Genomic DNA, 14,524 nt, shown 5'->3' with positions numbered 1-14,524 from the left:
GCCTCGCCTCAGAACGCTAGGAGCAGGAGGAGGCGGGGCTCCAGGGAGGCGTCCGTTCTCCTCGCGTGCGCAGGCGCCAGCCAGGTCAGGCCAGCGTGGGGTCCTTCTTCTCTTTCTCGCGGCGGCGGCGGCGGCTGGGCCAGTCAGTCAGCGAGTCGCTCGCTCGGTGGTTCGTTCGGTTTGTTTTCCTGTCAGCGAGCGAGCGAGGGCGGCGGCGGCGGCGGACTTGAGGAGAGCCGAGCCGTGGGAGCGAGCGAGCGAGCGCGCGCCCCGGGTCCTCGAGGCCGGCGAAGGGAGCGAGCGAGCGAGGCTTTTCTGAGGGAGCTTTGAGGCTGAGGCGATGGCGGACGTCCTGAGCGTGCTGCGCCAGTACAACACGCAGAAGAAGGAGATCGTGGTCAAGGGGGACGAGGTGATCTTCGGCGAGTTCTCCTGGCCCAAGAACGTCAAGACCAACTATGTCATCTGGGGGTGAGTCCCAAGTCGCGAGGAGGAGGAGGAGGAAGGAGAGGCGCCTTTTAAAAGCTCTTTAAAGCTGGACGACTCCAGCTGCCGGGCCGGCGGAACGGGCTGCCCCATGATCCTTAAGAGTGTTGGTTCTGTGGGGTTTGGTTGATCTCGCATGAAGAAGCTCCCCTGCCCACTGCACCCGTCTACCTTCCCAAGCTTCGTTTCCAGCACGCATAGAAAAGTTCTGCTGGGGCTGCATAAAGATACTTTAAACGTTGCACATAGGGTTTAACGTTTCTGTGGCGATAGTTTCCTTGGGAAAACAGGACTCCTCCTGTATAGTAAAGCTTTACGTTGCATAGGGGTTTAATATTTCCGTGGCAATAGTTTCCTTTTTGAACTGGGCTCGCCCTGTGGTTACATTCCATAGGCGTTTAATATTTCTGTGGCAATAATTTATTCTATTTTAATATTTTGCTGTGGCCGGGGAAACCCAGCCAGATGGGCGGGGTATAAATGAATTATTATTATTATTATTATTATTAGTTCCCTTGGAGCTGCGCCCCAGCGACAGGAACCCTGCATCCATGCTGTATGATAAATACCATATGTTTCTGTGTATAAGACGGCTCCATGTATAAGATGCCCCCTACTTTTGGGGACTCCAAATTAAGAAAACGCCCCTCAGCACTACTCGTGTATAAGACGAACCCCCATTTTAAACCTTTTTGGGGGTAAAAAAACCTAGAAAAATATGGTATCCAGGGGAGAGGATGAATATTTTCTTTAAAAAAAAAAGATGTACAAAGGAGGAATAGAATATCTACAGATTTATAATCATAGTCTTAATCTCCAGCCCCATGTTGGGCAAAAAGATTATTGTGTTGCAGGGGGTTGGACTAGATTGCCCTTAGGGTGCCTTCCAACTCTGTGATTCTCTGATTCCACCCCCAGTGACTGGGGTAGGTTGCCTTTGCACACAGGGCTCTCGTATAGTGCTTTTCAATGCATTTGCCTCATTCTTTTTTAAAAAGAGCCATTTAGGCCAGAGCCTGTGTCACTGCATCATGCAGGAACAAGTTCTGTAAACTGGGGGTGTCAGCACTGTAGCTTTGTGCGTGCTTGCCGGGGAGGGAGTTCTGCGTGCTGTATTCAAGTCATGAATTTGTGGGGGATGCAGGTGGAGAGGTGTGTCTTTCTGACCTCATGCAAGAATGAGGAGTAGAGGGTCCCTAGGAAGAGTTAGGAGAGTCAGGCTGGAGTCTTGTACGTACTTTCCGGGAAGTAAGTCTCGCTGAACTCCGCAATTCATTGGGTAATGGGAAGTGGTGTGCTTCAGGTGGTGCAGGCCTACAACTTCCACAGTCCTTGATCATTGCCCATGCTGGTTGGGGCTGATGGGAGTTGTAGTCTGGCAACAGTTGGAGGGCCACAGGTCCCCCCATCCATGGCATCACATGCTTAGGGGCGGTATTAAGGTGAAGTCATATTTGTTTATACCTGGGAATAAAGAATTGCAGAAGTCAGTGGGTCTTGTTATTGAATTGCACACTCTCTCACTTAATTGGGTTTTAAGAAAGAGAGGACGGCAAGGAAGAAAGGAGGCAATCCTTGAAAAGTAGAGAGAAAGAGCTCAGGGTGGGGATGCCCTGTGACTCCTATGCAAATAGTACTGTTCTTTTTGTTGAAGGAAGAGTTAAGAGTCGGGTTAACAGTTTAATAATTTGGCCCTGCTTCTGCACCTGTAGCAGGAATCAAACATGGAAGAAGGAGCCAAATTGCATGCAAGAGCTAAAGTTGGAAAGGCTTTTTCTTTTCTTTAATCTTCATGTCTGAAGATTCACCCGCTTAATTTCTGCCTGATGGCTGCTACTAGAGAAACAAGAAGTGGACCACATGAAAAGAAAAAAAAATGACCACACATACGTATATGAGGGTCAGTCCCATTAAATCCAGATGCATGCTTACCTGGGAATGAGACCAGTTACAGATAGGTAGCTGTGTTGGTCTGCCATAGTCAAAATAAAAAAGTGGTATCTGAAGAAGTGTGCATGCACACGAAAGCTCATACCAAGAACTAACTTAGTTGGTCTTTAAGGTGCTACTGGAAGGATTTTTTTTATTTTGACTGGGAATGAGAGTAATTGGTGTTACCATTTGGGCTGGCATCTGAGTAAGCATGGTTAAGACAAAGCTGTAAGAATTTCTCTTCCACTTTTTTCGTACACCTACTCCAGATGAGTGCAAGTGAAAAAGGAGTCCCCACAGTCTGGGTTTTTCTTTCAATACTGCTAGAGTGTAGAATCTACTAGAGTGTAGAATCTTAATTTTCATGGAAAGTATGCAAGCTTTAATAAACCATCCAGTTTTTCGATGCCAAGATTTGTATAGAAGTAGTAACAGCCTGCAGTCCTAAACCTACCTACTTAGGAGTAAGTTCCATTTACCATATTTTTTGCTCTATACGATTCACTTTTTCCTTCTTAAAAAGTAAGGGCAAATGTGTGTGTGTGTTATGGAGCGAATGCAGGCTGCGCAGCTATCCCAGAAGCCAGAACAGCAAGAGGGGCCGCTGCGCAATGATCCCTCTTGCTGTTCTGGCTTCTGGGACTCAGAATATTTTTTTCTTGTTTTCCTCTTCCAAAAACTAGGTGTGTTTTATGGTCTGGTGCGTCTTATAGAGCAAAAAATATGGTAATTCAGTAAGGCTGATTTCTGAGTAGACATGGTTAGGTTTGTTCCAATTATTCTAGTGCTGATAATCCTTTTTGAGGATAATTCTTACTCGTTTCTTTTGACCTGTATCTGTTGGGAGAAGGGTAAGGAGAATGCCTCACAGCCTGTGTGGAAAAATGGCACCTTTTTCTTTGCCATGTAGTGTGCATGTTTTCACTTCTTTTTCGGTCCTCCATGGGAGAGGGAAAGGGTAAGGACAACGGAAGGATCCCCTCCCCCATTTTTCTTATCTTTCTCAATGCCAAATGGGGTTCACTATGGAATCCTAATGCAGCCTAGTTGCAAAGTTGGATCCAAGAGCCAAATGTGGAGTTTCCAAACATGACTCTGCTGAGAGGAGATTGGGATGCACTGATTAGGATTTTCCCTGGGTTACAGAGCTTCCTGCCGGAGTGTGATTTACTGTCTTTGAACTGTAGAGCTAAAGATTATGCACCTGTTCATCCCTCGCCCAGCTTATCCGAGGAGGTTTTGAGAGATAGGGGTAGTTGTGTCTTGCTGAAGTTTGTTCAGAGATTCATGTTTATCTAACCCTCTCTCCTGGCTAACTTTGATTGGTTACTTGTGGCGTTCTTTTCTGTGCATGGCTGTGCAGTTCAAGAAAGAAAATCATTTCCTCTAATGCAAGTTTTATAGCTGTATATTGCCTGGCAATGCATGCCTAGTTATGTTGTGCACACTTTGGAGGGTATACTACGGAGTTTTTAAAACAGCTTTAACAAATTGGACCGTAGTTCTCTCTTAATAATTGGCATGTTGTAGCTTGTATTGCTAACAGTTAAAGTTGATTTCACAGTCTGGTGTAGCTTAAGCTGTTAACTAAAACTGGCCCAGTTTTTGACTTGGCTGTGAACTGACTAGGAGATGATTACACACCAGAGGGGTTAGAGCTGCTATCAATTTTAAAATGCCAATACTGCCTTTCTTACTTGGGGAAAATAGTAAGAGCCATCAATGTTGTTATAATTAAAACACTTGCACAAAATGGTGATGAAGCACCTGTACAGAAATACAAATTTACAAGATGGCAAGTTATAAACTGCACAGGCTCCCCAGACCATGTTGCCTGAACCAGAGATGGAAATATAGTGAGGGTGGAGAGTTTGCCTCTATGGAGTGAGGATGGGTACTAAAGAACTAGGCAAGTTACAGTTGGGGCATAAGTGCAGCAGGAGGGGAATCTCAAGTGCTCTGCACTCACTGCTCAGAGCAGAGTCAAAATAGACACTTAGGTTTGGGATATGTGCAGGTGAACCTAGGTTTTTCTGGGGAGTGTAACAGTATTGTACAGATACAGACTCCAGGGATACATGATTGATGTCATATCACTGTTCACAGCACATTCTGTGGCAAATCCAGATTTTCTGATTACTGTCCAAGGACCCATTTTCTAATTGGTGTTTGCAAATTCAGTCGGAGAGCCAGAGGTAACTTTGAAGTCCTTGCTCTATGCTGAGAGGCAAACAACAGCACTTTCTGGGTGCTGTTCAAGGCTGCATGGGGGAGGAAAAGCAAAGGGAACCTTGATTATGTACATGGCTTTCCCATGTGCCAGATGTGTTGGATTACAACTATACTGAACAAACATAGCAGCCGAGTTTCTATCGTGTGCCACAAACGACAAGCACACAAGGATACCTGTCTTCAGGTTAAACTCACTACGTACAACAGTAAATTATAAGCCCATCAATTGACAACTTTTTTGGTGAGTTTTTAAAAAGTTTGACTACTTTTGTGCTCTTTGCTTTTATTCTGAAGGTCATCTAGTTTGGGGTATATTGATTGCTCCTCTCCTTTTTGGTTGCCCTTCAGGCAAGGAATCTTTTTTTAATAAAAATGCATGTGTTCCAGGTGCCCAGAAAATGAATGAAGGAAAAGTGTTAGGATAGGCAAACTTGAGGGCCACATTGAAGAAATAATTGGCAATGCAATTGAAGAGGTATTTGGCAATACTTTTCCGCTTCCTTGCCCTCTGTCACAGCTGCATTTATCCCTACTGGAATTTCAGACCTATGTTTACCTTGCAGCCCTATTGGTGTTGGTATTGGGAAGAGTTACTGGAGGAAATATTTCAGTGGAAATAGCCGGCTGATAAAGGAGTTAGGCACAAGCTTCTTTCTTACACCATATTTTATTGTGCATCTTGCACTTCTGAGGATGCCTTGGACTGGAGAAGCTGTCCTTGATCTAACATTACATATGTCTGCTTTATAACATGTGGCTTGACCCCTATTACCATCTTTTAGTTTAAGGTAATTATCACTTTGCATATTTATAGGCACCAAATATGCAGAATTCGTCTGTGAAATGCTACACTTAGTCTAACATATTTTTCTGTGGTTTGAGTCAGCTTTTAAAAAGTCTTAATATTAATGAGAAATGTAGAAAAATTCTTTCACTTCCAGTACTTTTGCAGTTGTTGCTAGAATTCGTCAAGTGCATACTTCAGCAGAAAAAAAGTTGTTAAATAAAATAAAAACAGTTTTCTGACACACCCGCAATGTCCATGTCTTGTCCAGGCTATCAAATCTTTATGTAGCACTTTTCATCATTGAAGGTGGTTAAAAGATCTGTGTGGGACATCTTAAGAAGTTGCCTCTCTCCTATTAATTTTATCTTAGAACTCTGTTTTCCCCTTTTCATTTCCTTCCTTCCTGGGTGGGGTGTGTGGGTGTGAGAGAGTTCTGACCTATACATGCACCTTTGCTAAATTGATCACTCCTAATGTGTTTTGTGGACATCAGCTACAGTGCTGAAACTGCTTTGTGGTAGAGTCGTATCTGGTCCAAATTTATATTTTCTCACTAGATTAATTAGTTACATTGACTCTACTTGATACCCTGTATAGGGAAACAAAAAGAAATTTGATGACAAGACCGTTGTTTTCAGGTACATGTTTAAAAAATGTTAGGGACCCCTTTCTGCACAGCAAAGTACTCAGACCTCTGCCAGTGTAATAAGATACCTTGATAGGAACAATTCTGGTTGTAGCATAGCAACAGTGGTGAGCAGATAGCTTGGAGTAGCAATGTACAACTGGTGGCCCTGCTGTTCAAATCTACCTTTTAAGGGCTTTCCGTCTGGTCCTTAGATATGCACCTCAACCTTCTATACAGGCCAACCCAAGCAAAAAACCTTTAATCTCTGTTCACACTTGTGAGTGACACAAAGGGTTTGGCAAAATCATTCCTGTGCTATGTAGTTTCACTGTCTTTCCATGGCACGGGCAAAGGGATTTTGAACTTTTACTTCCTACTGTGAACAAGTGTATCTATCAAAATTATCTTAAGCACCACAGTTTGTCATTCCCCTTTTCCTGTATTTTGGCCCATATACAAAATATACCTTAAGCTACAGAAGAACCCTTTGGTTGTGCCTTGGCTTATGCAGGAGTAAGTCAGTGGGTGAAGACATTTGTTGCTGGCCCTTCCATCTTTTTAATATATATATATTTTTAAATGGAACCTGTTAAAGTATTCCTTGTTAGTTGAGCATTTATTTTGTAATATATTTCCCTTCAAGCTGCCACTGCTTGATTTGGCAGCTGTGCTTGCCCCTTCATAGTGTGCCATCTTGAATTATATAAATACGCAATTTTAAGGATATGTTAACCTCTTTGGGACGATTGCCCTTAATTAGAAACAACCTGATTGAAAAGGTCTGTAAGCCGTGTGTCTTGGGAATGGGTGGAAAGAGAACAATTCAAATATTATGGTGCCTTTCCCTTCAAATTTGTCAAACTTGGCTTAAGTGAGCAGGGTGGGGGAAGGCAGAGTGAGGAAGCAGCAAGCCAAGCTGATCGGTGGCATTTGCATGAGTTATTTGCCAGACAGTTTTGATATACTGTATAAATTTGTTGTTTTGTCATGCTTCCAGCTTTTTATGAAGAGAACCATTGGTGGTATATATTCTCTCCAAATATTTCCTAAACCGTCTTTGCTTTCCATCCATTACAGGACAGGAAAGGAAGGCCAGCCAAGAGAGTACTACACTTTGGATTCCATTTTATTCCTGTTGAATAATGTGCATCTTTCACATCCTGTTTATGTCCGCCGTGCTGCGGTAAGTAAATCCCTCAGAATAGGAGCCTAATGTTGGATGATGTTGTTTCTAACCTGCCTGTTGGTCAACTGAACATTTGTAGAATTGGAGGGTATGAACTGCTGTGCTAATAATAATAATAATAATTCAGGAATCACAAATCATAATCTTGCAATGCCTTATTTAAATGGGGTACATTTTAATCAATGCCCTTAATTTTTTTAGCAGGAACTAAAAAACATAACAAAATTGCAACTGAAAAAAACAAAATTTTGCAGGTAGAGGCAGTAGTAGCTGTGATAAGTGTAATTCAGTCCCCTGACCAGAGGTTCTGTAATAGTATTGTTTCACATATTTATGCCTTTAAAAATAACTTTTTGTGTTGCTAAATTATATTGCAGTGTCTTGCTGCTTCAGTTTCAGAAATGCACTCACCCTGCCCTTTCCTAGATTAAACTGTGTGTGTTTGGGTGTGGGTGTGTTTGTCATTATGGTATGTATTTTTGTTTTTTTATATTGTAAACTATGCTGTGATCTTTGTATGAAGCGCAGTATAGAAGTCTTCACAATAGTAATGATGACAATGATAATAAAACTCCCTTCATGAACAGTTTGTCCGAACTATGTTAACCATGCTTGAGGTTAACTAGGATTTCCCTTAACCAAGGACCTGAAACTTGAGATCCTGAGAAATTGAGATCCCATGTTAAATGAAATCCTGGTTGGTCTTAATTGCAATTTGCTTTGGTTTCCAGTGAACTCCAACTGATGGAGCAAGTGAGCATTTCCTCTGAGGAAGAGCTATGACCTACCTGTTCATAAATTGCTAATGGTGTCTAGAAGGAAGCCAGCATTATTTCTTCAAAGTAACAACATTATGTTTGCAAAGCACACACATGTTGCTGTTTCATTTGCTGCTTGCCTTTTTTATTGTGTTCTCTCCTTTCAAACATGGTGCATTTCTCAAGAAGCTGATTTCATCAGTGTCATTAAGAGTGCCATGTGGTTTTGGCACAAACCTTTGATCCAGAACTAGGGATGGATGAGTCTGTCAATTTTGGTTTTTTTTTTTCCAATCCCAAATTCACTTCACCTGACTTCTGCATTAGTTTGCAATTTTATTTACTTTTTAAAAAACCCATAGGTGTTTTCATGTGCATTTCTGCTAATATATGCCTTTTTCAAGCAAGGAAGTGTGGTTTAAGTAGACCCACATTAAAATGCAAACTGAACACCACCACCCCAATCCAGAATTGAAAATATTTCAAAATTCTATTTTCAGGAACTCGGGAAACTAGACTGTGCTGCTGATGTTTCCTATAATCTCACCATATCATGCAAAGGGGCTGGGGTTTTATATATATATATATATATATATATATATATATATATATATATATATACACACACACACACACACACACACACACACAAAAAAAAAATAAATAAATACACATACACACTAGCATTAGACATACCTGCTATTTTGGCCTTAGTTACAAGGAGTGGAAGGACGCGGGTGGCGCTGTGGGTTAAACCACAGAGCCTAGGACTTGCAGATCAGAAGGTCAGCCGTTCGAATCCCCGCGATGGGGTGAGCTCCCGTTGCTCGGTCCCTGCTCCTGCCAACCTAGCAGTTCGAAAGCACATCAAAATACAAGTAGATAAATAGGTACCGCTCCGGCGGAAAGGTAAACGGCGTTTCCATGCGCTGCTCTGGTTCACCAGAAGTGGCTTAGTCATGCTGGCCACATGACCCAGAAGCTGTACGCTGGCTCCCTCGGCCAATAAAGCGAGATGAGCGCCGCAACCCCAGAGTCGGCCACGACTAGACCTAATGGTCAGGGGTCCCTTTACCTTACAAGGAGTGGAAGCAACTTGATCATCACTATTTGTAGTTGTAATTTTAGATAATGGCAAGTATAATTGAGCTTCCCCTATTCCGTGGAACAAAAGCCAATCACTTTGTATTGTGATGCTGCTGCACCTCCCTGCCATAATAGCTATTTTAGCCATATGGGCTGTAACCTTACAAATTTCCGGCCTACATTTGATTTTTTTCCTGCTTGACCTGTGCTTTTGTTGCCTTACGCTGTTTTTTTTTTTAAAGAAAGATTGCTTCAGAATAAGTGTGCACAGATACACTCCCAAATTCTTCACACTTGAGGCAAAACATCACTTAGAAACTATAACTTTTCTCTACAAATTCAGAGAAATGTGCAGAGCTATCAAGAACTGATGACCATAAAAACCACAACCCCACCTGAGTATCAGCATCACTAAAATAGTGAGGGAAAGTGCACATAGACTTTGTGACTTCGTGTATATTTTGGTATTGACAGCTGAAGCTAATGGAATATCTTTAAAGTCTTGTTTCAGAACTATTACTAAGCTTCTTATAGCTTAATTACATCCTAGTCGTACTTACTTGAATGGAAATGCCATTGAGCTCAGTGAGATCGAGTTGGAATTAAATGTAGGTTTTCAGCCTTAGCAGAAGAAACCACATCATTCTCCAGTGACTTAATATTAATTCTAATATTGTATTTATTTAAAAATTTATAGACTGCTCACCCTATAACAGGTAAAATAGCAATTAACTTCTACAGTATGATCAGGAGACAGTAATTAAAAGGCTTGAGGAAATAGTCTTAAGCATTCATTTGAAAGAGTGGATTGCTAGAGCGTGCCTTATCGTGATCGGTAACAAATTTTAATGTGTTAGGAGTATTATTGGTAATAAATAATTCTGCATTTATTGTTACCTGCCCCAAGGCATTTGACAGGCAAAGACTAGAAATCCAGATGAATCCTAATCTGAATTTGAAGGATGGTGATTGATCATAATGTTATTTTTGTTATGTAGTAGGTTACTGCTCACATTTTAGAGATAGGAAGTTGATCAGCGAGTGAGTTATACGAAGACATTCTGCAAGTTTGTGGCTGATCTGGGTTTTGAACCCAGCCACCCAGTTCTTGAGTCACTGGCTAATGTTAAATCATTAGCCATAATGTTCTAGTCACTGCTGTGTTCTACTACTTCTGAATTTAACACTTGTAAGCTTCCTCCCCTCCTGCAGTGTACTATGAAAAGCTTTAACTGGCCATGTAGCTGTTGCTCCATCCCTTACTTTACAGAAAAGTATAAATATTGATAAAATTAGTAATCAGATCCTTCCCGTGTGTGGCAGATTAAATGAAAAGGCCTTTAAGTAGAGCGAGATAAAATAATTTATGGGGGAAAGGGCCGTAGGGCATATTTCCCCACGTGAAGTGCTAACATTGCACTCTATCTAACCATGCTAAAATGACAGCAAGTGTCATAATAGCTTTCCTTGCGTGGCTCTGATCAAAGTATATATTGCACGCATATTTGTATAATAAAGCTCCACCAGCAGCTACTTCCGTACAAAGAAGAAAGTGGGTGGCATTTAGAAGTGAATTATCTCTTGCCGCTTTTCCTCTCCAACTTTGCCTCTGAACCAGCAGCTCTTCCTTCCCTACCTGAGGATTTGCAGGTGCATATTCAAAAGAGGAGGGTTAAGCAGTCCCCGCTCCCACCCCCCAATACACTTCAGTTTGCCTTTTTCCAAAAGTTGCTTTCCTTGGAATAAGCAGGTGCATGTAATAACATAGCACCCAAGCCACCACCGTTTGCCATGTAACACTGCACGCTACTGTGTTAATAGTGCTGACGGAAGACACAGTCCAGCTGCAGTGCAATAATTGTTGATCCTTCTGCAACTGGTGGAAGCACAACAATTTGTAATCCCATAAGGCCCTATTCCCTCACTGGGAGCTGCTGAAGCTATTTTGACTTGTCACAGTTATGCAATAACTAGGCTCTTGGTGCAGGCATGGCTGGGACTTCCTTGGACTTTTAGTGGATTTTTCAAATCAAATGTTTTATTAACAATTGGTCTGTTGCTTTAAACTGTTTTAAGTCTATTGTTATAAATTATGAAGCAGTGCTTTCCTAGTGAATCGGATTGCACTCGACCAACCATGCTAATATTCTGTTCAGGTGTGGTTATTATTAGCATTTTCAAATCCTGGGGGAAACCCCGCTATGTGGCATTTTATTGAGAAGCAGCTGTATCTGATGTTCCGATTAACGTTTGAGATAGGCTTCACACCAAACTGTCGACTTTGCGTTTGTTTTGAAGCAAACACATGTATGTTGCTGTGTCTCAAGGCTGTATTTTCATTCTTTCAGACTGAAAACATTCCTGTAGTAAGAAGACCTGACAGAAAGGATCTGCTTGCATACCTAAATGGGGAAACATGTGAGTTAAAAGTTATTTAACTGTTTCATGTTTTCACTAATCTGTTTTTCCTCCTTGGTCTAAAAATAGAGGCTGTAGCCACTGCTGCGGTGATGTTTGTGTAATTGGACTTCTCTTTCTCCGCTCTCCTTAGTTCACCCTCAAAATCTTCTCCAGAGGGTTGGGGGACCCTCTTGAGCAGATATGGGGAGCACGAAGGGGCTTTAGGGGGAGGAAAGGAAGGAGATGTCCCACTGTATAAGGAGAATTCTGCACAACATTAGATGCAGCCCATTGCTGGGAAGTGAAGGGTGATGATCTTGGATTTCATCAGATGTTTGGGGGCCTGGTAAAGGTAAAGGGACTCCTGACCATTAGGTCCAGTCGTGGCCGACTCTGGGGTTGCGGCGCTCATCTCGCTTTATTGGCCGAAGGAGCCGGCGTACAGCTTCCGGATCATGTGGCCAGCATGACTAAGCCACTTCTGGCGAACCAGAGCAGCGCACGGAAACGCCGCTTACCTTCCCGCCGGAGCGGTACCTATTTATCTACTTGCACTTTGATGTGCTTTCGAACTGCTAGGTTGGCAGGAGCAGGGACCGAGCAACAGGAGCTCACCCCGTCGCAGGGATTTGAAACGCCGACCTTCTAATCAGCAAGTCCTGGGCTCTGTGGTTTAACCCACAGTGCCTGGTGCCTCTTTCCAAAGTGAATCTGAAGCTTAATTAGTTAACCAGATAAGCTAAAATGAAATCTAGATCATGTTGTAAATAGGGTGGGTGGGTGTTTACAAAAAGAGAATGATTGCTTGCCTGAGTCTCTTGGAAACAAGCAGCACAAAGACCTGAATAAAACTGTTGTCACGAGTGTCACCCAAAATCACCAAATAGGGAGCTGTCGGTGAAATTCTTATTGGGGGATGCTGCTCACATTAGTTACTTTCTGACCAACCAAAGTTGCAGCAAGCAAAGACATTTCTTGTCCATTTTAGCATGGCATGGTTACTTTTGGGGCTTGTCTATTTTATGTTTGTGTATCTTAAAAGCATTCATGATTTATTGATCTTATTGTATATTTTTAGCAACATCATCGAGCATAGACAGGAGTGCACCACTTGAAATAGGTCTTCAACGATCTACTCAAGGTATAATTTAGTTCTCAAGTATTACAACTGCACACTTTTTGAAGGGCTGCCTCATTCATGTACGTTAATTGCCTCTTTTTCTTGTAGTTAAAAGAGCAGCTGATGAAATACTAGCAGAAGCAAAGAAACCAAGAATAGAGGTAACCTAGTAATATTTTTCCCGAAAGGTTTGTGGGACAAAGTGGGTTTACTTTATCTGTCTTTAAAACAATTCAGAGAAGAGCCTGTATTCTCATAATGCTTCCCATTGATATTCATGATAGTTGGAAGGACTGAGTCCTTGTAATCTCTGAGTTAAGGATTCTAAATGACAAAACTTAGAATGTAAAAAAAAAATGTTCAGGGTCATGCAAATGGCTTGCACTAACTTTCAGCTTTTTTATTTGCTTTTATGGATGGCTGATCCCATGCTATATTAAAAACAAACTGCTTTTGGAACTCTCCTCAGTTTTTGAAATCAGTTTTTACCACACAGCATTGGGGTGAAGAGGAACTACTGATTTAAAGAAAAAGCAAGCTTAAAGCTCACATAAACTTACAGGGCTTGTTTCACAATACTCTTTGTGATCATATTTAATATTTGGGAGAGCTCAGTGGAGAACTCTGTCCGGTAGTTTGTGAAAGGTAAAGCATGAACTGTAAGCCATGTTATGGAAGAAATAATTGGTAAACACCACTCCAAACAGGTTTTTTGGTGTGTAGGGTTATAGCTTGGACATTAAACTGATTTTTTAAAAAATAATTGAATGGATAACATAAAACTGGCTGGCAAATCTATACTATTGGGGAATAGGGCTGGACAATACCTTGGCTTTCATCAGTGTGTTTTACCACCAGCTTAACATCGCAATATACTCATATATTGCAATTTCTGAAATAAGGATGGAGCTATGGCTGTTGGCTGGCTTCATGGTTTTTCCTGCATTGGGATTTTTGCCAGTACCTGCTCTTGTGATTTGCTGTCCCCCTGCAGGAGGCAGAGGACAGCTGAGCTGGCAGAATTAACAGCGGCTGCTGGAATTGAGAGAAGCATTACCTGGCTTCACAGTTTCCCCTACATTGTGATTTTTGCATTGCATGCACACATGCATGCACAAACACACATACACAATCATTCGTAATATATTGTCAGGTCAAAAATTATGGAACTGATATCGCGATATGGACTTCAAACCAATTTTGGATGATATATTGATATATACCCCAGTGCTACTGGGGAACAGCAGTGAATAAACATGCCACGGACAACCAATGCAACTGTACAACTGTACATAAACTCCCTTATTTCAGTGGTTTGTGGACTTGGACTCCTTGTGGCTTTTGGGGCTGACTAAACGTTTCCCAGTTTCCTAAGGGGTAGCTTTGGGTGGCCTGTGCTGTAGTTTCTCTGACACTTGGCTTATCCTTGTAGGAAGCAAAAAAATATTCTTAAAAACACTGCTCTTCTTCCTAGGATGAGGAGTGTGTGCGGCTTGACAAAGAGCGGCTGGCAGCTCGACTGGAGGGCCACAAAGAAGGCATTGTGCAGACGGAGCAGATCAGGCAAGTCTTGCTTTGTTTCTGATAATTGCTAATTCAAGAATTGTGATAATGCTCTCGACATGTAGGCCTTTCTAAAATGTGACACAGCAAAAATGGCCAACCATTGAAAAAACGTTACCTGCGGTGTAACTGCAGGGACAATGTGAGATTTGTTGCTAACTTTTTCATGGAATATTGTTAATAGGGAAATGGAAATACTCAAGAGAAGTAGTCAGTGTTTAATGGTATCTTGTAGAAAAGGCACATGGGCTTAAAATGTAGTGCATCTTCCGTATGAAGAGCGAGCCTGGCATTCTTGGTGTTCCTGCTACTGGCTATGCAGCCTGATCTTAATCACGTTTACTCC

The 14,524-nt window shown here is 42.0% G+C and overlaps 1 protein-coding gene across 1 annotated transcript in view; it reads left to right on the top strand.

Moving 5' to 3' along the window:
- The first annotated feature begins 87 nt into the window (after positions 1 to 87).
- Positions 88 to 14,524, top strand: part of CDC73 (cell division cycle 73) — a 104,446-nt gene continuing 90,009 nt past the window's right edge. The window contains exons 1-6 of the mRNA XM_081194458.1: positions 88 to 471; positions 7,143 to 7,248; positions 11,444 to 11,513; positions 12,574 to 12,636; positions 12,724 to 12,776; positions 14,090 to 14,178. Coding sequence (XP_081050584.1) covers positions 341 to 471; positions 7,143 to 7,248; positions 11,444 to 11,513; positions 12,574 to 12,636; positions 12,724 to 12,776; positions 14,090 to 14,178 — 512 coding nt within the window. The 5' untranslated portion in view covers positions 88 to 340. The remainder of the gene's footprint in view (positions 472 to 7,142; positions 7,249 to 11,443; positions 11,514 to 12,573; positions 12,637 to 12,723; positions 12,777 to 14,089; positions 14,179 to 14,524) is intronic.

This window comes from Podarcis bocagei, assembly GCF_964188305.1.
Source record: "Podarcis bocagei genome assembly, chromosome: 5".
Lineage (NCBI taxonomy): Eukaryota > Metazoa > Chordata > Lepidosauria > Squamata > Lacertidae > Podarcis > Podarcis bocagei.
The sequence above is the reverse complement of the archived record's forward strand: the minus strand, read 5'-3'. Positions and strand labels throughout refer to the sequence as shown.